Here is a 26,616-nt window from a genome sequence, read left to right as displayed (position 1 = left end):
TGCATATCGTATCTTATTTCTGTACTTAGTCACTAATATATAAAAAATTGTATGCATCATATGTTTTTTATCTATGGTGAATAATCTTTTTTTTTCGCCATTTGGCTCATATTCCGTATTTTTAATCTAAAAACAATGTTATAATATTTTAAAAGAAGAATCCCGTCTTTCAATCATCGAAGAAGGGGCATAAAATAAAAATCTAAAAATGGTAGGAATTTTTTTTTACATCGTTTATCCTACTTGATCCTATCTCACTTTTGGTTTAACACGAAGACTTCATCATACTTGCTATTAAATAAGTTTGCTAAAGCGGTCTACCATTATTAGGGCCTGGGCCTTGGTTACAGCAACGTGAAAAGAAGTAAAATCTTCCTTTTTATTGGGAAAGTGGGTGGACGAAGAAAGGGTATAGATGTTAAATTGGTATATCTTAAAGTTCCTCTATTGTACCCTAAACTTAATTTTCCAACACTCTTAGCTTTGAAAAAAGGGATACCTCCATATGGCTAATTTGACAGTGTATATATCTACAAATCTTTAAAATAGCTAATCAGTAGGCTATTATAAGCCTTTGATCCCAGCCAGACTAAGAAAACAATTTGGTCAATGTTCCTATTACCTGAACAATTGTTTTGGGTCATGAAACTTGTTAATAGATGCAATTTGACTTTTTGAACATCTTTTCTCTCTTGCAAAACTACTGTAAACTCACTGTTATGGAGTTATTCTATCCCAAAAATCCTGTATTTACACATAGAATTGTAATCATTTCTATTTTTGTTGAAATTGTGAATCTGTAATAGTTTAGAAGCAAATTTGGGCTGTATATTTGCACATCAGGGGGGTGGGGATAGAGCAGAGCATATATTAAATATGTAAACTAACTGTTGCTGTATTTAATATATGCTATGCTTTACAACCACCCACACCCCCCTTATGTGCAAATATAAAATAACTCCATAACAGTGAGTTTACAGTAGTTTTGCAAGAGAGAAAAGATGTTCCAAAAGTCAAAATGCATCTACTAACAATAGTTTCATGACACTAAACAATTGTTTGGGTAATAAGAATTCCCCTATTTTATGTACATATACCCAGAATTGTATCCTGAAGCTAAATATAACATTCATTTGCATTACAAATGAATTTTATCTCCAAATTAGCCATATATTTGATATCTGAAAATGAAATTCTAGATGTAGACTAGGCATCCTGAAATTAGAAAAAGTGTTTTTGTGCTCTTTCCAAATGTATTAATTGTTTCCATTGTAATTTTTTGAGCCCTTAGTGCCACAAATAATTTTTAAGAACATGCTGGCTAATTATGACAAAACAAAAAAAAAAAAAAATACAAAGAAGAGAGAATGAGGATAATAATAGCCAGTTAAAATAGAAAAGAACTATGCAAATATTTTGGTTGAGACTTTTAAAAGTTACATTAAGGTTATGTTTTCTTAAAAATCTTCTCAGCTTGTCACTCAATTTAGGAAACACAAGATACAAATGTTGGTCAACTATGGTAAGTAAAAAACCAGCCCTATTCTGGGTAGTGGTGTTTATAGAATTCCATGTTCTTGGAGCTGTTTCTGTATTGTGAGAAGTCACCAACAATTGGGGGAGAGGTTATCTGAGCATAGGTCCTTAATCATTGGGCTACATTAAAGACCTGAGACTTCTGATTCCACCTTTGCACAAGGTAGGCTAAATACTGAGCAGTTCATATTATTCATCTACAAATCACTTTTTGAATATCCTTTATATACCAATTTGGGGTGTATAATTGTTAGTTAAGAGGCTAAGGGTAAAGTTCAAACTTACTTTGATACTAAGAATTGCATCCTGAAACCAAATTTAACACTCATTACACTGGTCATGAAATTTATGCCCAGCCATTTAATGTGCAAATATACACCCTACAGATGGAGTGAGAATGAATTTACACCAACAGCAATTATTATATTTAGAAAGAGCATAAAAAGCATCAAGTGGTTTTTCACTTTATTTATAGGTCAATAATATAAACTGCTCAATATTTACCTGCCTCAACATGTCTATGATACCCACTCCATTCCATTTTGTTTGATAACATCTCCATTATTTACTCTGTTAAGGTATTATGCAGTTGAAATTAAAAAATACATTTACCAAAAGTTTGTCCTCCATAGAGATACTAGAGAAACTTATCTAAGCCCCATTTACAATGAACTTGTTAGTTCTTGTCATTTTTTTATTATGTCCACAAAGTCATATTTATTTATTTATTTGAAAACCCATCAATCATACAAAATGAAAAAGACAGAGCACAAACATATAAATATAAGAAAATATATAAGAACATATCAGAAGAGACACAAAAGAGACTCAACTAATAAAAGGGCAAACAAAATAGCAAACAAAATTTCTCAACCTAATAGTTATCTGTTTAATGTTATATGATATATAATGTTTGTTATATGATAGTTATCATATTTCTCAATCTCTGGTAGTTATCTGTTAGCCAGCACACAGTTTAGAATTTGGATCTATAAAATCAGACAATAACCAGTTTATTGCTGTTTGTACATAGAGACAATTAGCTCTGGGTCAGTGGAAAACTACATTGTATCTCTATTTTAATAAATATTTAGTTGGTATTTTGGTTAGTTTACATTTTGCATGCAGTCCTTATATACTTAACCCTCCACCCCCTAATATGTAAATATACAGCTCAATTTATACTTATCCTATATATCTTCCAAGTATCTCAGTTGTTTCAACCCTGTACCTATAGATCCAAATTCTTAAGTGTGTACTCAAGGGTGGCTTTGAAGGACCAAGGCCAGGGGGAGATTCCCATTGTTTAAACAGCTCCTAGCTCACATATTATATGAGTCATGAAAATTTATTACAATTAATCTTTTATCAATTATACTTATCTAAAGAGACACCAAATAAGCTAACATAGAATACATCATGCAACAACTATAGATACCTATGTTTGTATTCACCTGCTCTTCAAAGTGGACCATCACCAGACAATCTTGCTTAAGTCAATGGCATCTATGAGGTCTTTCTCATTTGCCAACAATATCAGGAATCTTGTCAAAATCAACCATGGCAGTTCTCAGCAGATTCTTATCAAACTTGAGCTTGCTAAATGTTGTTTTGGCAGCAGCAACTACAACAGGTGCTGTCACAGCCAATTTGCAAAGTTGATTGGCTTGCTTAAGCTGATGTTGCTGGCAATTTCCTTCACCTAGGACTTGTCTGAAGCAAGTAGTATTGTGACAAAAAATGAAACTCCAAGCTCTAATTGAAAAGCAGTTGAATCTGGGGGTGGTTTCTTGGTTTGGAAAAAAAGTTGTTGCTAAGTAGAAGATCTCTGGTAATACCATACCTGGTAAGTGATTAGTTTTTAAAAAAAAGCTTTGCATAAAATGAAAGCCTGAAATGCCATTCACTGTCATATTTTTGTTCAGTCACCCTTCAGTTACTGTAATATTTTTGTTACTTGGAAAGGGTCTTATTATTTTATTTCCTGTTTTAGTTTTAAGGTTGAATTTTTTGTGTTTTCCTGTGGACTTTAATTTGTATTTTTTATTGCACTTGGTATTTATGAAGGGACATATAGTGATCTCAGTTTCTGTCCATTGGTCTGTCTGTCTGTCAGTCCAGATTTTGCTAGTTCAGGCACTTCCAGATAAGCTAGGATGATGAAAGTTGGCTGCCATATCAGGGACCATACCAGATTAAATAAGAAATAGTCTCCCCCAATTCAACCATCTGGGGAGGGGGAGCAAACAAACAAGATAGTTAAGAAGAATTTTGTTTGACAATAAAACAAATGATTGTTCTTCTTAAGTGTGGCTTGCTGGTCTATGGGTATGATTCTTGCTTAGGGTATGAGAGATCTCAGGTTTGAATCCTGGACCACCCCAATTTTAACATGTATCAGTAACTACATGCTTAAAACCTGTTTAAAAAAATGTCTGATAAAATAAATCACCATTTGTAGCTTATTCAGAAATGGTAATTATTATTTACCTTACTCTAGTAAAATGTTACTTTGAAAACAAATGCTGCATGAATTTTTTTTATCAAGAGCCTAAAACCCCTCAAAAGTTTTCAAAATAAGATTTTACAATTAACACTAATGACAATAATAATTGCCTCTCCTGAATCAGCTGCAAATGGCAATTTGTCTTACTACCAGTTTAAAAAAACAATGTATTTAAAAATTGTCTAATATGGGCTGTTTTGAGCTCTCTTAGCCATTTAAGGTCGGAAAATGTGATTTCTCCCAGAAGTGAATATTGAATTATGAAAGAGCATAAAAAGGGATCAAGTGATATATTTCCTTTCATCCTGGGTAATGTTAAAAACTGCAAAATTATCAGAAATAGAATAATATGATTAATGAATAATGTTGTTTGTTTTAAACTTCAATTATTGCTTGTTATTGTCCATTTCTTTAATAGTGTCAATTGGAAAAAAATATTCACTTGACACTATTGAAAACTTGTTTTTAAAGTTTTGGCTACTATGGACTGTAATTTGCTCTTTACTGGATTACAGCCAACTCTTGCAACAAATGGTAAAATCTTTGGCCCAGTTGCTCCAAGACAACCACATTTTTGTGATGACTTTGATGAATTTGTGTCCATGAGCTTTAACATTGTGTTATGTTTGTGGAGCTTAAGATTAGGGATTGGTAGGAAGTTATGGACAGTTATAAATCCATTTCAGAAGATACAAGAAGGGAATTAATTTAAAATCTTAGCCTTTGTTTAAATGTTTTATAATAAGAGTTTTTCTACTATTTAGAACGTTTACTGTATCAAATTTTTACCTTATTGGAGTTGGGGTGAGGGCACAAGTTTGTCAGCAGCAAAATATATCTAGTGTTACAGATCAAGGAACATGATGTTGTATAAAATATATCATATTTTGATATTGGTTTTCAGTTATTGGGAACATCTTTACAATTCAAATATCAATATAATAGAAGTAATTTCAGGTATTATTTTCTTTTTTTTTACCACTGAGGCCAAATTTTTAACTATATAAAAAATAAACACAAATATTACATTTTTCGAAATACTTTAGATGTTAGACAAGGCTTAAATAGGGTTAACAAGCCAAAATTTAAACCAACTTTTCTTCTAGGTCAACATCCCTAAAGCACGTCGTACCTATTGCAAAAAATGCAAGACACACAAGAATCACAAAGTAACCCAGTACAAAAAATCCAAGGATCGCAAGGTTGCTCAAGGCCGTCGTCGTTATGACAGGAAACAGTCTGGGTTTGGTGGACAAACTAAGCCCATCTTCAGAAAGAAGGTATGCAAATTTTTTTTTCATTTTGATTAATAATTTACATAGAATTATTTAATTACATAATTTTTTCCTACGTATGACTTAAAGGTTTGTTTTAGTACTTAATCTTTTAGGTATGTATTAAAAAAATTGGGGATGTATTTTTAAGAGATACGTCAATGAAAATAGCTGGCTTAATGGAAGAAGATCTTTGCAAAACTAGAAACAGTAGGTTGAGTGTACAAACTTAGGTTGAGTGTACCTTAGGCTTAGGTCTATTAAAATTTGATTAGAATTAAGGGCACAAGACCAGATCTATGGACGTTTTTTGTGATTATAAACTAGTTAGGACTATGCTAGTCCGCTAAGCTTAGGCTAGTTTAATAATGAACTCAAATATTCCTATAGTGTCATATTCACAGAAGTCAGTTTTCTTCTGCCAATTTAAAGTAAATGTTAAACAAATAAATATAACTAGTGTTTTTACATAGGTGAATATTGGCTTTATGACTTACTGGATAATTTTTTTTTTCTTCTTTTTTTTTTCATGGGCAAATTCAACTTATGTCTCTTCACAGCTTCCTATACTCTTTGATGCATATTAAAGCTGGGAGTCGTTCACCAGGAATATACAGGCTCAAGTGTGCAAAATATTCCAAACAATAATAAATAAATTTGGTAGCAATTATACTAATAGTTTTTGACATGCAATTTTTTAAAATCAATTGATTTTGCATATTTAGAATCAGTACAAAACAACAGATCTTGATGCTGGATATATTGTAACCAAAAATTTGTTTTTTAAAAGTTTTGGTATTGGCTTATTGGCTAGAAAAAGCCAACCATCTAGTTTATCTGAATTTTATTAAACTACCTTAAAGTTCAAAAAATTGGCACTAATAAAAAGATGGTTAAAAATAAAGTAAAATGAGTTTTTTTTTTGTAGGGGTCCTTTTCTTTGTAATACTGTAACAAGAATTAATAAAGCTTAGATTATTTTAAGTCCACTATTTGTTGTTAGCCTAGTTAAATGTATTTTATTTTGTTTCCTTTTTGGTACCATACTGGGTTATGTTGTTAATGTTGGAATTTTGTGTGTGTGTCGGGGTGGGGGGCAAACTAGTTCAATACTATGTATCACGTATATATTCAACTATTCAGAGTGGGAATCTTTTTAAGGAATGGCGCATCTGCATAAGCTATGGTTTTGATGTGTGGTTCTTTATTGATGAGTATCTTTTGTCTTCTGTGTCGATTTAAGACAGCTCTTACTAAGCACTTTCATTGAACTTTATTTGTTCTAAGACAATCAAATTTTCAAACACGAAATTTTCTGAAAATCTGTTGTGTTTAAGGGAAGGATACTTTTTGTAAAAGATAATTGAAGATAATTTGTAATAATTTGCTTCTTAGTATATACAAAGACTAACATTAAAAAAAAAAAATATTGATTTTGTTTGTTTGGGGCCCAATTCCAAATTTAGCAAAGTACACTAAATCTTTGTCATTTATAATATGAGAAAACAAATAATAAAAAAATATTGTCTTAGTAGGGCACTTCAGGATGATAAGAAGAATAGTATACAATGTAATTATTTGTGTCTTTATAGGCTAAGACAACCAAGAAAATTGTATTGCGTATGGAATGCACTGATTGTAAATACAGGAAACAGATCCCACTGAAAAGGTGCAAGCATTTCGAATTGGGTGGTGACAAAAAGAGAAAGGTTTGTTTTTTCTCCTTTTTTTTTCGCTTTCTCAGTACTAATTACGGAACTGATTTGTCACAATCAGCGTGCCCCCCTTCCTCCAAAAAAAGAAAGGAAAATGACATGGTGTTAGTTGTAGATTTTGACAATAGTTGTCTTTTTTATTTTTGCTAGCTACAATTGAGGGAAATTCTGCAGATTTATGGCACTTGGTATTAACCAAGTGACGTATAGCAATTGTAAATTCTTTCAGTCCTGGTTTTGCTACTTTAGGTACTTCCAGGTAAGCTAGGACGATGAAATTTGGCAGGCATATCAGGGACCGGACCAGATTAAATTAGAAATAGTCGTTTTCCCGATTTGACCATCGGGGGGGGGGGTATGTTCTGATTTAGTTTTGGATTATTTATATTTCATATGATGTAGTTGCAATTCGAACCTCCTAGAATAAACCTCAATAAAGGGCTCTAATCCTACAATATCAAGACAATTGAGCCTTATCCAGTCGAAATGTCAATGATCTATGAGTATTATTTTTATTTGAGTTCATTTGAAGGAGTTCATTATTGACATGGACCAAGCCCATCTTCCTTTTTCAAAGTACGGAACTTAGCAAAACTCGTAATTTTGTATTCAAAAAGTAAGTTCTAATTTGAGCATTTTAAGGTTGTACAGCATTTCCGGAAGTCCTTGGAGAATCTGAGAGGCCTTTTTATAGCTCTGTTGAGTCAAAAGTATTGGCTTCTTTTATTTTTTGTCAGTTCCTTCTGGAAAGTTCTATTGTATGAGTTCTATTTTTGTCCGTTTCTCCCGGAAGTTTATTTTACTTTTCATGGCAAATTGGTCTTAAAATTGTCTAAATATTTTTCAAATCTATGTTGAAGTTTTTTTTTCTGTACTTACATAAATATAGATGTTTTTGTAGCTGTAAGATCTTGTGTTTTGAAGCTTAATGCCTTGGATATTTTTTAGTTCAGTCGATCTAAAGCCAAATTTGTTCTATATACCTTTGAAAAACCCCACATTCTGCTGTTGGTCTTGCAATGGATGTAAATAAATTATTCCAATACCAACGGTTATCAAAATCAAAGGACTAATAATATGTAAATTTTGAGTTTTATGTAATATGTAATTTCGTAAATGTTAATTGTAAATTTTGAGGGGTTTGAGGTAGGTGCTTCCGTTGTTGATTTTTGAAAAGCTGCTGTATATACTTCTTAGCTGTGAAACAGGTTGTGTCTCGTGTTTAACTCCACGCAAGGGGGAGGGGTGTGGGAATTTTGATAAGTTTGTAATGCAGATTATATGTAAAAAGTACGAAAAGGCCCATGATAATGTGTAAAAAAAAATTATTTTGATAATGTCTATCTGCCTTGGCTTTTTCTACAATTAGCCATGACTTGAGTATTCCAACAACCCACACCTATTTCATTTTTAATTCAAATAGAATAGGGATGTGTTAAAAAAAAGTTATTGATGCAGTGACGATTTTAAGGTCTATTTTACCAATGCTGCCATACTTTGCTTATTATAGTTAATTTCCATGAAAAGTATACTAAAATAAGGAGGAAAAATGTGATGAAATATCCCAAAAACCTGAGAATATATCTAGTGAATTTATTTTTATGGAAGTTTTTTTTACAATGTTTTGTGTTGACCTTGCCCAAGCATGATGCACAATTTTTGGAGTTAATAACTGTTAGCGCACTTCAGAAACGCTTTTGAGTGTTTTTTATCACTGTCCTTATTTTAGTATTGTACCAATTTGTGATGTAAAACGTGGAATAGATGGCAGAGAGGGGTCCTTTTTAGAATAGAGATTCCTTCGTACTGTTTTATGACATCTAGTATTAACTCTGTAACACCATACAATCTGCCTGGAAGTTGTTGGCTGCCAAATTCGTAGAGTTTCTTCAATTCTATTATTTACGTCGTTGATTATCGATGTAAATGAAGATCATAATTTTCATTTCGAGTTCTGTTTAATTAGAATTTGAAATGAATTAAAGGAAAAGTATAATTTTTTGATAATAGGAGATTGACCTTTTATTTACTTATCAATCTTTTTTCTCTTTCAGGGTCAAATGATCCAGTTCTAAAGGCGAAGTTAGTAACGTTTTGTTCAATATTTATCTTTTAAATTGGAATAAAACGGTACGTTCTCAGTCTAATCTGTTTATGGCTCCGTATTTTAGTATGGATAATAGAAGTAGGAAAAATCATAATAGTGATAGATGGTAATAACCTTACCTAAGCTATGGATGTCAGGTGATTGATTATTCTAACCATAATTTCAACAGGACATGCGCCTGTCATCATCAGGTTAAACTCGAATTTCTTACCAGAAAGTAAAACCCCAGTCCAGAAAGTAAAAATCCAGAAAGTAAAAAATCAGTGTCTGGTAAGAGTTTAATTTTTTTTTTTCATTGTTCAGGATTGTGAACTTTCGTCATTATGCAGTGGGACTTCATTCTTGAAGTTTTGAGAATGACTGTAAATATGCCAGGAATACTTGTGCCATTCAAAAATATCATTCGTCTCTTTAATGGATTTAATTGGTCTGTTGACACTCAGGGGTATTAATTTGTAAAAATTATCGCAAAATTTTTAAATGCAATTTAAACATTGCATTGCCTGTCTCCTTTTCCCCAGAGGTAGTTTCACAAATAACAGTATTAGGCCTCTAGCTAACCTTCTAAACTCAATCTTTGACATTCTTGCCCTCTCAGGCTCCATTGCTTGATAAGAAGCATAAGAGTGTGATGGTTGTATCAAAGAAACTGAAAAACAGCCTATGCCACCACTTTTATCACTTTTGATCATACCCATAATTTCCACGCATTAAGTCAGTATGATCGACTCTTCCTATATTAAATAAACAAAAACAAGTTTTTTTAACTGGAAGTAAGGAGCGACATTAAAACTTAAAACGCACAGAAATTACTTCGTATATGAAAGAGGCTGCTACCTCATCAACGCCCCGTTCTTTACGCTAAAGTTTGACTCTTTCTCTCAATTCTTCTTTTTAAAACAGTAAAAAAATTTTAGCGTAAAGAGCGGGGCGTTGATGAGGTAGCAGCCTCTTTCATATACGAAGTAATTTCTGTGCGTTTTAAGTTTTAATATCGCTCCTTACTTCCAGTTAAAAAAACGTGTTTTTTTTATTTAATTTCTGAACGTTTTTGAATCAATGCATGTTTTGATTTTGGCTCTCCGCAGAGGAATAATCAAAACGAAATTTGCATATTTTTTTTTTGGCTAAATAGCTTTCTCATAATTTTGATCGAATGATTTTGAGAAAAAAAGAGCGGGGGACGAAGCCTAGTTGCCCTCCGATTTTTTGGTTAATTAAAAAGGCAACTAGAACTTTTAATTTTTTACGAATATTTTTATTGGTAAAAGATTTACGTAACTTATAAATTAGCTTACGTAAAGAACTTTTGTATTCTCATGTTTTTATTACATATATGAGGGGATTCGCCCCATCGTCAGTACCTCGCTCTTTACACTAAAGCTTAAATTTCATCCCAATTCATTTAGAATGACCCCTGAATCACAAAAGCCGTAGAATAAATAGTTGAAATTACTAAAAATACTTTAGCGTAAAGAGCGAGGTATTAGAAGGAGGTGAGCCCCTCATATGGGTAATAATTTCTGTTTGTTTTAAGTTTTATTGCTGTTCCTTACTTCCAGGTGAAAAAGCTTTTTCACATTTATTTTTTAATTGTTTTTTTTTTAAAATACTACACTGAATAAACATTTCGACTACACTGAATAAAATGGCTATCTCAGAATTTTGATCCGTTGACTTTGGGAAAATAATTAGCGTGGGAGGGGGCCTAGGTGCCCTCCAATTTTTTTGGTCACTTAAAAAGGGCACTAGAACTTTTCATTTCCGTTAGAATGAGCCCTCTTGCAACACTCTAGGACAACTGGGTCGATACGATCACCCCTGGAAAAAAAAAACAAATAAAACACGCATCCGTGATCTGCCTTCCAGCAAAAAATACAAAATTCCACATTTTTATAGATAGGAGCTCGAAACTTCTACAGTAGGGTTCTCTGATACGCTGAATCTGATGATGTGATTTTCGTTAAGATTCCATGACTTTTAGGGGGTGTTTCCCCCTATTTTCTAAAATAGCGCAAATTTTCTCAGGCTCGTAACTTTTGATGGGTAAGACTAAACTTGATGAAACTTATATATTTAAAACCAGCATTAAAATGCGATTCTTTTGATGTAGCTATTGGTATCAAAATTCCATTTTTTAGAGTTTTGGTTACTATTGAGCCGGGTCGCTCCTTACTACAGTTCGTTACCACGAACTGTTTGATATGTGTCATCGTCGTCAACCGTTTTTGGACTAAACATGGCCGATTTGCTTCCGTCCTCGTTCTTCCTAACAATGGTCGTCAGGTCAGTCAAGTGCCAGGTGAACACCAAAAGGGACACTTTAATGTCTCTCCAATTTGTAGCAGCTATGTCTTGCAGAGAAACTTGCCAATCCGAGTCCCCTCATGCATGACTGACTTTCTTTCAACTAGCACAGTAATTTAATTCACAATACTATTGTCAGAGTTCGACATGTCGTGTTTGGATCGGAGATCGGCAGTTAATTCAGCAACTGCTCTCCCTTCTAATCCAAAATGCGCCTCTACGCATACTTCTTCTTTATTTCCTAGGTAGATTTTATATCTGTAAATTTAGCCAGACATGCAAGCAATGCAATAAATTTTATATCCTCCCTTTGCTAGTTTCATAGCGCTATGTTGCTTCATGCTTGATCTACTCTAGAATAATATCAAATTCTCGTAAATTTAGAGTCTGTCACTTTCCAATCGCCTTCTAACTGTATATTCAACTTTACAATCAATGGTTAAATCTTGGATGACCTGTCCTTACTCTCTTTGTGTACTGCATGGTTGTCACCTGGATGGATAAATTGTTAGATTTAGTAGAATATGTCTCTGGTCGTGGTCTTGCAGATGGTTATGACCTCCACATCCTCAGACCCCTTCCAGTACATTTTAATATCTTGGAGTGTAAGGTGTGACAAGATTATGTTGACGCCTAAGAAGCCCAAGAGTTGAAGCATGGTTAGGGGCTAGAAAGCCTTGTAGGAGTTTAATTATCCGTCTTTTCCTCGGAGTAAAGGTTAATTCGCTCAACAATGTGTAGCTTCCTGTCCCACAACCGAAGGAAGAAGTCAGTTAATTTGCTGCAATCATCAACAGTTTCAGTTTCTTCCAAAAACGCTTCCATGGTTGGGGCTACCAAAATTCGCTTATTCCCTTCGGGAACAAGTATATTGGAAAAACAATTACTGTTTGCAGTTTGCGAGACAATAGAAGAAATAGAAGTGTGAGTTGAGGATTTAATAGCTCTCGTGGTAAGCTTTAGAGAGCTCTTTTCATTCTTAAGACCTATTTCAACGGCCAGTGGTATGCTTTTTGCTCTACTGTTTGCGATTTAGTTTGAGTTAGATGATGCTGTATTTCTTTCTGGTTCTTCAAAATCAGTTTCGACTATTTGAGGTGCATCCATCCTTTCAATGCAGGGGTCAGACTGAAGCAAGACACCTGGATAATCAAATAGCCATTTGTCTTGTAAAGTTGAAAGATCTTCTAGGGCTATCTTTTGTGCTCAACTGTTTGCGATTTAGTTTGAGTTAGGTGACGCTGTATCTCTTTCTGGTTCTTCAAAATCAGTTTCGACTATTTGAGGTGCATCCATCCTTTCAATGCAGGAGTCAGACTGGAGCAAGACACCTAGATAATCAGAGGGCTCCCAACCTGACTAAGTCGATTATGAGTCATAATCAGGTGGCCATTTGTCGTGTAAAGTTGAAAGATCTCCTAGGGCTATCTTTTACTTAATGTTCAGAAAAGAAAACATTCTGTATCAAAATAGAATTGATAAATGGCATTTATAAAATAGAGAAATGCATATTATGGATTAATTTTAAAAAGTAAAATTAATAAGTGATATTAATAAAATAGAAAAATGTGTAGAGAATCAGTAATTAAAATATAAAGAAATAATAAATGTATATTTAGTAATATATAAATAAATATTTAAAAAAATAGAAAGGAATAAATATAAAAATGATGTAAAAAATGACAAAAATGAAAAATAAAAAAAATAATAAATAAAGGTAAAAAATATTATTAAGAACTTCAATAAAGGACAATAAATAACATAATAGAAAATAAGACTTGTCAAGCAAAAATGACTCCTGCGCCTTAACTTCATGATAACTTCATGAAATTTTGATGGAGAGGTTGGCAAAATATATTTGGTATTCTAAAAATCTAGGGCAGGTTTTGTTGGTCTTTATTGTTTTTTAATGAATTGCCAAAAACAGGTATTTTCCAAAAAATATAAAAAAGGCATTTTTAGAAATCAGAGGGGAAAAAAAAATCAAGGGGCTATTTCCCCTATCCCTCCGCCACTGCTCCGGAATCTTGCTGTATATAAACTAGTTTTGAAAGATCGTATTTCACTATTTGTGAAAAAATATCAAGAATACACCTCAATCAAAAAGTACTGTTACTGACTGACGGGACGTCAGGGTCCCAGAGATAAATAGTGCTGTTATTCCGAACATAAGCGAAATGGCCAAATTTTATGCAATCTGAACTATAAATCAGTGTTTGTTAAATTAGGGAACAATTGCATTTACCTACCTTTATCAGAAAAGCCAAAACGCTTAATTGCAAAATAAGATTTTTTAGTGTTCAACACTCTTATATATGACAAATTTACTGACCATGTTGTACAATCTATATCCAATTTTTAAATGACATATCATCTAATTGAGTTGACATATCAATATAATGGTCTCTGAAATCTGAATGGAGTATCCGACAAGATCTATAAAATCTCGCTATTTTTACTCTGAAGTGCCAAACCTTGCTTTTTTTTTAACCAGGAGCTGTAAATCCCATCTGTCCCGACAAGGTAAATGAAAAAAAAAATGTTGTAAATAATTTTTTTTTTTTATTCACTGTAAAGGAAATACAAAGGGCTGTGTTTTTGTGCAGTGTTGTATCTTGAAGTGTTGAGATTTCCAGGAATTAATATAATATAGTCAATTCGTTTTCATTAGTTCTTTAATCATCTTGATTATGATAGTAAATTAAACCACAATGCTCAAAATGCATACAGTTTTCAATGAAAAGGAAAGCCCAATAGGCATTAAAACTTTTATGGTAAAAGGGTAGTAGCCAAACTCCTGATTGTGGTAGCTTTTGTTCGTTTCAAGTTTGACTTTAATATTCAATTCATTCTTTAATTGTTTTAACATTTGTTTATTCATCTACATCAGTATCTGTAATCTATGGTTAATACAATCATTTACTGTAGGACAAGGCAGACATAGACATACATTCGAATTTATATATAATGATTAGTATAAGAACCTGATGGATGACAGACATAAAAAAGAAGAAAGAATGTACCGTATATTCTTCTCTGAAGACCAAGAAAATAATAGTCGCTTCTATCACAAATTCAAATTTAAGCACTTTTTGACCTAACGTAATTATAAATAATTTTGGGTAAAGAACATAAAAAAAGGCATCAAGGGGTAGGTTAAGTTTCCCCAGATATACAATTTTTAGCCCTGTTACCCTCATCTTTTTCTCCATGAAATTGTTCGTGAAAGTATCATCTCTAACCCCACACACGAGACAAAACTATATTGACCAAACTACCAATAAAATTCGTCACCGTCTGATGAAACCTACTAACTGTAAACTATTTTTGTAATAATTTTCTGGCATAAAGTTTAAAAATAGGTACTCGTTAGGATAAAAGTACCTAGGGACGCTTCAGGTCGCATTATCGGGTGACTGTTCTCAGATTAGTGATTGGCTGGAAGTGTACGGTTTCAAATAATATAAAGTAGAGTAGTCAGCCCTATATTCCATTCAAAAGGATTGTTTGAGGGGTAGTCCTAAGCTACTGTTTAATTGAAAGATAAAAATGAACTTGTTAAGGACATGAAGACTGCTAAAACAATAAAAAAAGTTGACCTCCAGGGCCCCACCGAGCGATAGAGTAGAAGTTCGCCAACAAGAAATATTCTGATGTAACAGTTAGCATCGTATGCAGTGAGACTCTTCCGAAACTGCTGCTAAATTTAAGATTATATTCCCTGTGCTAGTTTCGGTATGTTATTGTTCCGCTATCCTACGGTATTTAAAAAAAAAACGAAAAGGGAAAATTTTCTATCACTCAATAGCTGGCATTTAGTTTTATCCATCTACCAGATTAATTTTTGAAATTCGGTATACAGGTTTTCTTGATTAAAAATGCTTTTAAAACAGGTTGAAATTTGTTGAAGGATAATTTTCCTTGTTTTTATCCATCTTTAAAAGAATAGTTTTGATTAGAAAACAATAGAAAAGTTCGTTGAAATCTGACAAAGAAACTTGTTAATAACCCCGCGGAAACAGCTACTGTTATTTCAAACTGTATCGCTTCCATCAGCATCAAAATTCCCAAACAAAATATCTGTTTTTTCTTACTCAGAAAGTAATTTTGGCAACTAATCCTTGCCTGAATGTCGTAACGCTTCTGTCAGTTTCTTTTAAAACATGTTCAAAGATCAGACCTTGTGGGTTCTTTAATTATGTTCTTTATCACTTCTTTTTTTAAGTCATATTAAAAAAAAAAAAAATCAAGAAAAGATGGTTGGCAACTATGTCATTTCAAAATAAGGTTGAAAGCCAATGGAACAGAGTTTTATGAGACCTGATCTTGTAGTTTTTACACCAAAGAATTTTGCCAGTCTATGTTTCAAAGTTATTTCGAATGGCAAAATGTTCTGATCCCTCCCTTACCCGCCATTTGGTCCAGATCTCTGTGCGGCTGCGGCTACAATTATTATTAAACATGTACAAAGATGCTGCAGTTAATGGAGCATTGTTTAAAAAAAAACAAGCGAATTTTGAATTCCACCTCGTAGCAACTTACAAGAAAATTAAACTGGATTATACAGATGCGTGTTTCAACCCATATCATCCAGCATACGTTTGCAAAGTTTTTGTGAATCTACAAGATTGATTACGTGTAAGCCCCCTGATTGTCAGTGCATGGATTGTTCGGGATGAAAAAGAGTAATTTTTTTGTAGCCCCAAATATGAGGCTATTAGGAAAATCAATGTTTGTCAACTAATTGTGTTTTTTTTTTTATACAAAGGCGTATTTCTATACCTATTGAGATATTTTTGTTGTTGTTTTTTGTAACAGGAGCCCAATGCTGAACCTTCGGTGGGAGCTAGGTTATAGAAAATATTACGAAATCAAAGAATATGTTATATGTAAGAGGAGCCCATGGGCATTTCTTTTCATATGCGGGAAACACACTTCTTACCTATTGAGATATCTGTTTTTTGTTTCAACAATATCTTAATAGAGGACCTTTGGCGGGAGTTAGGCCTTAGAACAAAGAACACGGGAACAAAACGAACATGCAAGATCCGTAAGGAACCCGACAATGTTGAACAACTAAATAAAAGAAATACAAGTTTGAGTTTTCTAGAGACAAATGATGAGTTACTATATCTTGCTGAATAATATGTAAATTTACGAACGTTTATTTTAAAAAATCATTAGGTACAAAATCTGCAGTCCTTGGGGTAAATATTAATATCATTTAGAATGCCGTTGCAAGGGTAGGCCAAAAATCATCATTGTTAAATTAGCGGTGATAGCACTTTGTCCAGAAACTCTTTCGGATAGATACTGGAATGTCCAACCAGGCTAAAAAGAAATAAAGCAAAATAGTTAATAAAACATTATTTTTTTAAGAGCGCTTATTTGAAAAGTAGTTAGTTTAAGTAAAGCGGGAGTAAAATTTTGTTGGGGATTAAAATTGTATATGTAGGACTATTACACTGGTTTATATAAAGTATGTAAACTTGTTTGTGATTGGTAGATTATCTTCACCCTATGAATCATATACCCTTATATTTACTTGGGTATGTAATGTAAGTTCCATTAAAGCGACGTGAAAGGCCCTTTATCGTACAGAATGGGGCTTGTACCTCTCATAGCTAAAATAACTTCTGCCCATTTAAATCTTTGTCTAGGTTGCTCTTTACTTTTACATGAAAAACCTGTTTTTAATTCAGTTTTTGGCCTGTTTTTCGTTTTTACCCATACAATATGTTTCTTACTTTGGGGTGGGGGGTCTTTCCTTAAACTAAAACTTTTATTGTCTAATCTTCATCCTGTTAAAACTACGAACTGTAAGTAAGGAGTGACGCTGCTCAATAGTAACCGAGACTAAAAGGAATGGAATTTTGAAATCAATAGATGCACCGAAGAATCGGCTTATTATGCTGATTCCAAATATATAAGATTTATTAAGTTTAGTGTTACCCATCAAAAGACAAGAGCCTTGGAAAATTAACCTGATTTATGAAAAGTGGACTACCACCCCCCCCCCCCCCACTAAAAGTCAAGGAATCTTAATGAAAATCACACCATCAGGCTCAGTGTATCTGAAAATCACACTGTTTTCGCAGAATAGATTCTTCAGGGGGAATTTTTTACAGGAGCAACTTTCTATTTGCTTTATTTTGGCTGTGGGAAAATTTTCTACAGATGGGTAATTTCCGGTATGATTTGAAAAAAAATCCGGAATTAAAGCCTTTTTCAAATGAAAGTGTGCTAAAAAAAAAAAAAAAAAAATCACCTGGAATCGTCCGCAAAAAAAATCTCCGTGGGGAATTTTTAACAAGAATACAATTGCCAAGGGGAATTTTCCCGGCGGAGGGTCCGTAAAAACCTGGTTTCAATACCAGGTCCCTATCAATCACAAAAAAAAATTCTATACGATTTTTAATTTTTTTTTATTACTGTATTTTCCCAAAAGCTGAGCTAGTATCTCAGAAAAGCTAAATTCAAAAATTATGGCAGTTGTTAGCTGAAACTACAACAAAGGAGCTAGAAAAGACCAGAGCTAGAATAATTTATTAGCTCGGTGAATCATCCATAGCATCTGCCTTTTTCTCTTTGTTTGCACAAATAACAGTTCCATGCACTTATCCCCTTTTCAAATCGGTATGCTAGATTTGACTTTCTGTCAATATTTACAAGACGTAACTATTTTGAAGCTACTTTAATAGGGATTTCAGCTTCTTGGAATAACCAACAAGTATGACTCCCGATGAAGTAAAACGGCAGAAATTTCCGCTCCAAAATCTTCGATAGGAAGCATTTCGTATTAAAAATATAACAAAAAAAATCGCATCCCAGCGACTTGTAGCAAAAATTTCGGGCAAGTACGTATTTTTGTGTATCTTTGATCCATGATGGTTGCATTTCAAGTTCAAGATCGGAACGTAAATACATATGATTTTCAAATAAAACGTATTTTGAAATGTAGATACAGTAATAATACCGATCTTAAGGTCATCTCAAAAATGAATATTGGTTGCACTTTTACGTGCATTTCAGGGGACTACGCTTTCTTTGAGCAAGCTACTTTAGAAGATGAAAATTGTTCTGTACTAAACAGTGGAGCTGCCTCTCAACTGAAGATAAATCCATGTAGGCTTCTTCATTGGTCACAATCGTTAGTACCTCTTAAAACATTTACCGCTTGTGATGCCTCGGGAATCTTGCACTTTCTATCCTGTATCGCCCTCCTCAAAACAAAAGGGTGTTCTTCTCCGATTCTCAAGAAAAGCGAAAACAAGATTTTTGGGCTTTTTGGAAACAGTTTTTTATTCCAGGGAGTTAAATCAAGACAGTGCAGAACTAAAAGATCAACAAAATAAATACCTCCTTTCTCCACCCCCCTAAGACTAGCTGTTGAAACAAATGTTAAATCACTGAATTTGAATACGGACAGAAGAAATACAATAATATCGGCTTCATGGGTTTGCCCCGATCTCTGTGTCTACAAAAATCTTTGCCTAATGGAGGCAATAATATTCACTAAATACATAAATTTGGGAGAGGGTATAGCCTGTCTTCTACCTTTGAGACATATCTGCCTAATGGAGACACCCTGTTTTACTTTTTGTTGTATGGTCTTTGAAGAAAAGCTTTAAGCTGTGTGATATGATATGTGGCGTTCAAGTGACTGACAGAAAATACATGAACGTGCGTTACTTAAAAGGCTTGATAGAGTGAATAACTAAGCTGCTAATTTCGAAAAGCAATGGTTACCTGAGACGTATCTTTTACGCTTAGTTGGGGCCTATACATGGAGCTTGGCTTTTCCTTGTTAAAGGGAATCCTGCACAACAAATCTTAATACACTCCATTTAAAAAAGATAATTCTTCGAGGTGTTAGAAAATATTTTAGACATTTTGTAATTTTAAGAGTGAACTCCCCTTCTCGTCCTAGTAACGCATTTTGGATATCAAACAGTTCGTGGTAACGAACTGTAGTAAGGAGCGACCCGGCTCAATAGTAAACGAAACTTTAAAAAACGGAATTTTGATGCTAAAATATACATTAAAAGAATCAGATTTTCTTGCTGATTTTAAATATATAAGTTTCATCGAATTTAGTCTTTGTCATCAAAACTTACGAGCCTGAAAAAATTTGCCTTATTTTAGAAAATAGGGGAAAACACCCCCTAAAAGTCACAGAATCTCAACGAAAATCACACCATCGCATTCGTTGTATCAGAGAACCCTATAGCAAAATTTTCAAGCTCTTATCTACAAAAATGTGGAATTTCGTATTTTTGGCCAGAAGTGCGTCACGGGTGCGTGTTTATCTGTTTTTTTTTTTTTTCCAGGGGTCATCGTATCGACCAAGTGGTCCTAGAATGTCGCAAGAGGGTAGACCAAAAAATTGGAGGGCACATAGGCCCCCTCCCATGCTCATTTTTTCTCCAAAGTCAACAGATCGAAATTTTGAGATAGCCATTTTGTTCTGCATAGTCAAAAACCAGAATAACTATGTCTTTGGGAATGACTTATTCCCCACAGTCCCTGGGGGAGGGGCTGCAGGTTACAAACTTCGACCAGTGTTTACATATAATAATGGTTATTGGGAAGTGTACAGTCGTTTTCTGGGGATTTTTTTTTGGTTTTGGGGTTGAGGAGAGGGGGCTATGTGGGAGGATCTTTCTTTGGAGAAATATGTCACGGGGGAACGAAAATTCAATGAAAAGGGCGCAGGATTTTCTAAAATTACTATAAAAAAATGATGAAAAAATAAAACATGGAAAAGTTTTTCAATTGAAAGTAAAGAGTAGCATTGAAACATAAAACAAACAGAGATTATTACGCATGTGAGGGTTTCTAAAAATACTTTAGCATAAAGAGCGAGGTATTTAGGAGGAGATAAATACCTCGCTCTTTATGCTATAGTATTTTTAGTAATTTCAACTATTTATTCTACGGCTCTATTTATTCTACTGATTCAGGCGTCATTCTTAAAGAATTGGGACAAAACTTATGATTTAGTGTAAAGAACAAGGTATTAACGAGGGTACAAATCCCCTCATATACATAATAAAAATTAAAAAATATAAAAGTTTGTTACGTAAATTAATTCTTAAGTTACGTATATTTTTTACTAATAAAAACATTCGTTAAAAATTAAAATTTATAGTTGCCTTTTTATGTAACCGAAAAATTGCATGGCAACTAGGCCTCCTTCCCCATCCCTTATTTCTCAAAATCGTCTGATCAAAACTAAGAGAAAGCCATTTAGCCAAAAAAGGAATTAATATGCAAATTTCATTTTAATAATTTATCTGTGGAGAGCCAAAATCAAACATGCATTAATTCAAAAACGTTCAGAAATTACATTAAAAAAAACTAGTTTTTTTAACTGAAAGTAAGGAGCGACATTAAAACGAACAGAAATTACTCCGTATATGAAATGGGTTGTCCCCTCCGCAATCCCTCGCTCTTTACGCTAAAGTTTGACTCTTTGCCACAATTCTGCTTTTTAAAACAATTAAAAGTTTTAGCGTAAAGAGCGAGGGATTGCGGAGGGGACAACCCATTTCATATACGGAGTAATTTCTGTTCGTTTTAAGTTTTAATGTTGCTCCTTACTTTCAGTTAAAAAAACTAGTTTTTTATGTAATAACAAGCACAGATCGATCCTTTTAATAAGTAATTAATTTGTAATGTCAAACAAAGATTTAAACGCACAAGACGCATCTCAAATTCTCTTTGAAACGCTTCTGGTTTTTAATATTTTTTTTTACTTTAAATTTTTTTTACAAGTCTGTCCTAAGTTCCTGATAGTGTTTTTACATAGATAATGTTTTGGCAAAAACAAGAATATGCGTAGTAAAATTCATGGTCTAAATCAGTCCATTGTCTTTCTTAGTAATAATGCTTCACTGTTTACTTAATCTAAAAATAACTCAATTTATCAAAATTAAAATATTATGTTTAAGAAGTAAAAAATAATCGTTTCATTGTCTATTAAAAAACAATGAGGTCAAGCCGTTCTTGGTGATGAAGGGTCACTAAAGTAGTAACCAGGGTTCTAAAACGGAATTGGGATAACAATTAGTATTCCAAATAGATCTGTTTTTATTTGATTCCAAACATGTAAAATAAATTCAATTTATAGCTGAATCTTGTTTGGATAATCAGGCTAGCATTAGAATTAGAAACTTTTTTATTGTTAAAAAAACGGAAGGAGAACCCAAAAAAGTATGAAGTCTTGGCGAAAGTCTCACCGTTCAATTCAGCATATCTGAAAGCCATAGCACAAAGAATTTGGACGTATATACAAAGTATCTGAAATTTTGTGTTTTTACTTAAGAGGGTCAGAGATACCGTTTTTTTTTTTTAGGGCTGGGTGATAGTATTAAGCGCTTGTTCTTAGCATATTGAGAGAGGGCTCATTCTGCGGTAAGTTTTTTTGTTTATGTGCTCTTTCAAACAGTTCGTGGTAACGAACTGTAGTAAGGAGCGACCCGGCTCAATAGTAAACGAAACTCTAAAACACAGAATTTTGATACAAATATTTACATCAAAAGAATCGCATTTTAATGCTGATTTTAAATATATAAGTTTTATCAAGTTTAGTCTTGCCCATCAAAAGTTACGAGCCTGAGAAAATTTGCCTTATTTTAGAAAATAGGGGGAAGCACCCCCTAAAAGTAATACAATCTTAACAACTATCACACCATCAGATACAGCGTATGAGAGAACCCTTTTGTAGAAGTTTCAAGCTCCTCTACAAAAATGTGGAATTTCACATTTTTGCCAGAAGACAGATCACGGATGAGTGTTTATTTGTTTTTGTTTTTTTGCAGGGCTGATCGTATCGATTCAGTGGTCCTAGAATGTCGCGTGAGGGCTCATTCTAACGGAAATTAAAAGTTTTAGTGCCGTTTTTAAGTGACCAAACAATTGGAGGGCACCTAGGCCTCCTCCCACGCTCATTTTTCCCCAAAGTCACTGGATAGAAATTCTGAGATAACTATTTTGTAAATCAAAGTTGGAAAACCTAATAACTGTGTTTTTGGGGACGACTTACTTCCCAATAGTCCCCGTGAGAGGGGCTGCAAGTTACAAACTTTGACCGTTGTTTACGTATACTAATGGCTATTGGGAAGTGTACAGACGTATTCAGGGGAATTTTTTTGGTTTGGGGGGAGAGTTTGAGGGGGGGTTACATGGGAGGATCTTTCCATGGAGGAATATGTCATGGGGGAAGAGAATTTCAATGAAGGGAGCGCAGGACTTTCTAGCATTATTTAAAAAAAAAAACAATGAAAAATAAATATGAAAAGTTTTTCCAAATGAAAGTAAGGAGTAGCATTAAAGCTTGAAACGAACAAAAATCATTATACAGTGAGGGGTTCACCTCCTTGTAATACCTCGCTCTTTACGCTAAAGTATTTTTGGTAATTTCAACTATTTATTCTACGGCCTTTGTGATTCAGGGGTCATTGTTAAGGAATTGGGACAAAATTCAAGTTTTAGTGTAAAGAGCGAGATATTGACGAGGGGGTGAACCCCCCCCCCATACATGTACTAAAAACATACGATAATAGAAGTTCGTTTCGTAAGTTAATTTATAAATTGCGTATATTTTTTACTAGTCAAAAAGTTCGTGAAAAATTAAAAGTTCTAGTTGTTTTTTTAAGTAATCAAAAACTGGAGGGCAGTTTGGCCTTTTCTTCCGCTCCTTTTTTCTCAAAATCTTCCGATTAAAACTATGAAAAAGCCATTTAGCCAAAAAATATTAATATGCAAATTTCGTTTTCATTATTAATGTGCGGAGAGCCAAAATCAAAACTTGCATTAATTCAAAAACGTTCAGAAATGCGCTGTTTTTTTTTTAGCATTACTATTAAAAAAAAACAATGAAAATATAAACATGAAAAAGTTTTTTCAATTGAAAGTAAGGAGAAGCATTAAAACTGAAAACGAACAGACATTATTACGCACATGAGGGGTTCTAAAAATACTTTAGCATAAAGAGAGAGGTATTTAGGAGGAGATAAATACTTCGCTCTTTATGCTATATTATTTCTAGTAATTTCAACTATTTATTCTACGGCCTTTCTGATTCAGGGGTCATTCTTAAAGAATTGTGAAAAAACTTAAGATTTAGTGTGAAGACCGAGGTATTAACGAGGGGACAAACCCCCTCATATATATAATCAAAAATATAAGAATATAAAAGTTTGTTACGTAAGTTAATTCTTAAGTTACGTATATTTTTACTAATAAAAACGTTCGTTAAAAATTAAAAGTTCTAGTTGCCTTTTTAAGTAACCGAAAAATTGGAGGTCAACTAGGCCTCCTTCCCCACCCCTTATTTCTCAAAATCGTCTGATCAAAACTCAGAGAAAGCCATTTAGCTTAAAAAAAAGAATTAATTTGCAAATTTCATTTTAATAATTTATGTACGGAGAGCCAAATTCAGACATGCATTAATTCAAAAACTTTCAGAAATTAAATAAAAAAAAAAACAAGTTTTTTGAAATGAAAGTAAGGAGCGACATTAAAACTTAAAACGAACAGAAATTACTCCGTATATGAAAGGGGCTTTTCCTCCTTGACACCCCGCTCCTTGCGCTAAAGTTTGATTCTTTCTCGCAACTCTACTTTTCAAAACAATAAAAAACTTTAGCGTAAAGAGCGGGGCGTCGAGGAGGAAAAGCCCCTTTCATACATAGAGTAATTTCTGTTCGTTTTAAGTTTTAATGTCACTCCTTACTTTCATTTCAAAAAACTTGTTTTTTTGTTTTGTTTTTTTCACCAGTAAGATCGACTTAAGGTGTTGACAACTAAATATAGAGGAAATTCAAGGCACTAACGATTCAATAAAGGAAGCTCAACAAGTCATCCAAGTCAACTTAAAGTATTTAGCTGAACAGAAGCGAATCTGCACAAACCATATCAGCTCGCTGAATTCCGATCTTGTGAACTGAATAACGACAGCTGACAGAGACACCTTGACCTTCGAGATAATGATTATGAATGGGTTGTGAGTAAGATTGCTACACCTGGTGAAGTTTTACTAGATCTAGTAGAAAGCAGGTCTGCGCAGTTTAGAAATCTAGTAAAAATCCATTAAAATTAATAAAGTTCTTTGAACTTCTAATTTAAGATTTTGTTTTAAATTTGTGATTATTCTCCTTGCCTGTTCATTCAACACTGTTCAGAAAGTTCAGGTAAAAATTTGACGGTATATATTTAGTGGTTGCCTTCCTCAGAAGAAAACGCTATAAAATTGTGAAAACAACTTTAGATAATTCTAAAACACTTATATTATTCTTAAAAGTGCTGCATTTTATTTTACCCTTCCCCCCTAATATCCAGTTCTAATGACATGTTCTCCGTTAATTTTCCTCTTTCTTGATAACGTTGATGTAGCTTTTTTTGCCGTTGAGTGAATTTGAAGAACAGACTTACGCAAGAAAATAGCTTAAAACTTTGCGACAATGGCTATATTTGCAAAAAAACTTATGGCTAGATAGGTTGTGTATGATATAATGTATGTTATAGATATACCAGACACTCAGTAGTACTTTGACAGCAGTAGCTGGTTTAGCAATATACATAATGAGGAACCTATTCTGAAAATACGGAAGTCCCTCCCCCCTAAAAAAAATATGAAAGGAAGTAATAAAAGATAAAATATATAATAACTAAAGGGAATCATGAGTACAGTATATATTTCAATATTTGTCTCTTTGAGGTACCATATAGTAACTAGTATCTAAAAGGAAGGACATGGTCCCTTGTTGCAATTCCTCCTAAGAAACGCCTGATAAATAAAAGACCTCAAGATGATAGTCCGTATTTTGATCAGGATATTGCAGCATGATTTTTTTAGATTTTTTTTTTATTATTATTTTGATTTGAACATCTAGTGTGTTGTTTCAGACATAGAACCCGGAATTTATTTTAGGAGACCCCCATATTTCCACTGGGAAGATCAATTTACTAAAAATAATGTCAAACACGTTGATTCTATGAACATAAAAATAACAAAAATTATAACATTTTGAGGGACGTATGCCCTCCTCCTACGCGTGCTTCCCAGTGCTCCTTCTTTTGTGCTTTTGCTTCATTTTGAATTGACAATGGAATAGTTGAGGGAAAAGTCAAGTCATGGCCAATTGTAGAAAAAGCCAAGACAGATTGTCCAATTAAGTGGGCATCAAGTCAAGGTTAATTTTACCCCTTTGATTGCCGTTGTTACTCTCTCCCACTTTTGCTACACCTCTCATGCATGTCACTACACAATGCCGAACTAGAGTCAACCTTGTTGGAGGGTCTCCCCGGGGAACACACGCTGGTTGACAGGAGTTTTACTTGAAAATTTTCAACTATACTTGAAAATTTTCCTCTCATTCATGTCTTTGAAAGCTTCCCAATGCCCTCTGATAAGCGCCTGCAGGGCTCCAACTCATTTCGAGGAGACTTTAACTAAAAAGAAAAATATTCATTGAGCAATTATATATTCAAAGGAACATTTCTCCATGCAACTTATGAACATCTGGAGGAGGCGTCAAACTCTGAACCGTAACACTTTTTAACAAACGTTAGTACGTTTTCAAGTACGGTAAGCGTAAAATGTCAATTAAACTTACCCAAGTACTGGTCTACCGATTGTTGACATTATTAAAAAAGTGGTGAAAAACGGAAGAGATGGGCCTAAGAGCCCACTTAGAAAAAGATTTAATTTAGCTAAAAAGCTGATAAGCTTTGCCATAATTCTTTCAGTGCTATTCCTACACCTTTCAGGAACGAACTAATGCATTGTTTTAATTTATCATAAGATATTAGATACTGAACTTTGTAGTTAAACATTAGAAGATTGAATGTTTTAACGATCGCACTAATTGCATTCTCTCTAATTGGTTTCTTCTTTAAAGGGCCCAAGAAAAATTAAAGCTATCGGGTGGAAAAGGTTTAATTCGTTTTCAGTCTTTCACTTTTTGTTTCGATTTTTGGCATATTATTCCAAGAATTCAAACGCCAAAAATTAGAATAATTTACTAGCTGCAAACTTATTTTGATTGACGAATCTTCATACTGACGAAATCTGTGTTTTGTAGACTCAAGTAATTGTAATATTATCGAAACTATAATAAAATTGATACTATGGTAACGGTTGTAAAGTGGGGAGGGGAGGCTTTT

The 26,616-nt window shown here is 33.5% G+C and overlaps 1 protein-coding gene and 1 long non-coding RNA gene across 2 annotated transcripts; one reads left to right on the top strand and one right to left on the bottom strand.

Annotated features, from left to right (window-relative positions):
• The first annotated feature begins 107 nt into the window (after window positions 1–107).
• On the top strand, window positions 108–9,178 carry LOC136038752 (large ribosomal subunit protein eL42). The gene is made up of 4 exons (XM_065722118.1): window positions 108–211; window positions 5,149–5,322; window positions 6,909–7,025; window positions 9,086–9,178. Exons 1-4 carry the CDS (start codon window positions 209–211, stop codon window positions 9,104–9,106), a joined length of 315 nt encoding a protein of 104 aa, XP_065578190.1. The 5' UTR covers window positions 108–208; the 3' UTR covers window positions 9,107–9,178.
• A 7,416-nt stretch (window positions 9,179–16,594) lies between these two features.
• Window positions 16,595–26,229, bottom strand: LOC136038747 (uncharacterized). Its single transcript, XR_010620290.1, has 2 exons — window positions 26,067–26,229; window positions 16,595–16,776 (listed from the first exon to the last, which is right to left on the bottom strand). It is a non-coding gene; the product is annotated as an uncharacterized LOC136038747 (long non-coding RNA).
• Window positions 26,230–26,616: the final 387 nt, after the last annotated feature.

The sequence above is a fragment of the Artemia franciscana genome, chromosome 2 (genome assembly GCF_032884065.1).
Source record: "Artemia franciscana chromosome 2, ASM3288406v1, whole genome shotgun sequence".
NCBI classification, from domain to species: Eukaryota; Metazoa; Arthropoda; class Branchiopoda; order Anostraca; family Artemiidae; genus Artemia; species Artemia franciscana.
Note: the sequence above shows the minus strand (reverse complement) of the source record. Positions and strands in the feature narration are given on the sequence as shown.

Coding starts and splice junctions, on each gene's coding strand:
- LOC136038752 (XM_065722118.1), top strand. Junction 5,323..6,908: donor AGCCCATCTTCAGAAAGAAG/GTATGCAAATTT, acceptor GTGTCTTTATAG/GCTAAGACAACCAAGAAAAT. Junction 7,026..9,085: donor GTGGTGACAAAAAGAGAAAG/GTTTGTTTTTTC, acceptor TTTCTCTTTCAG/GGTCAAATGATCCAGTTCTA.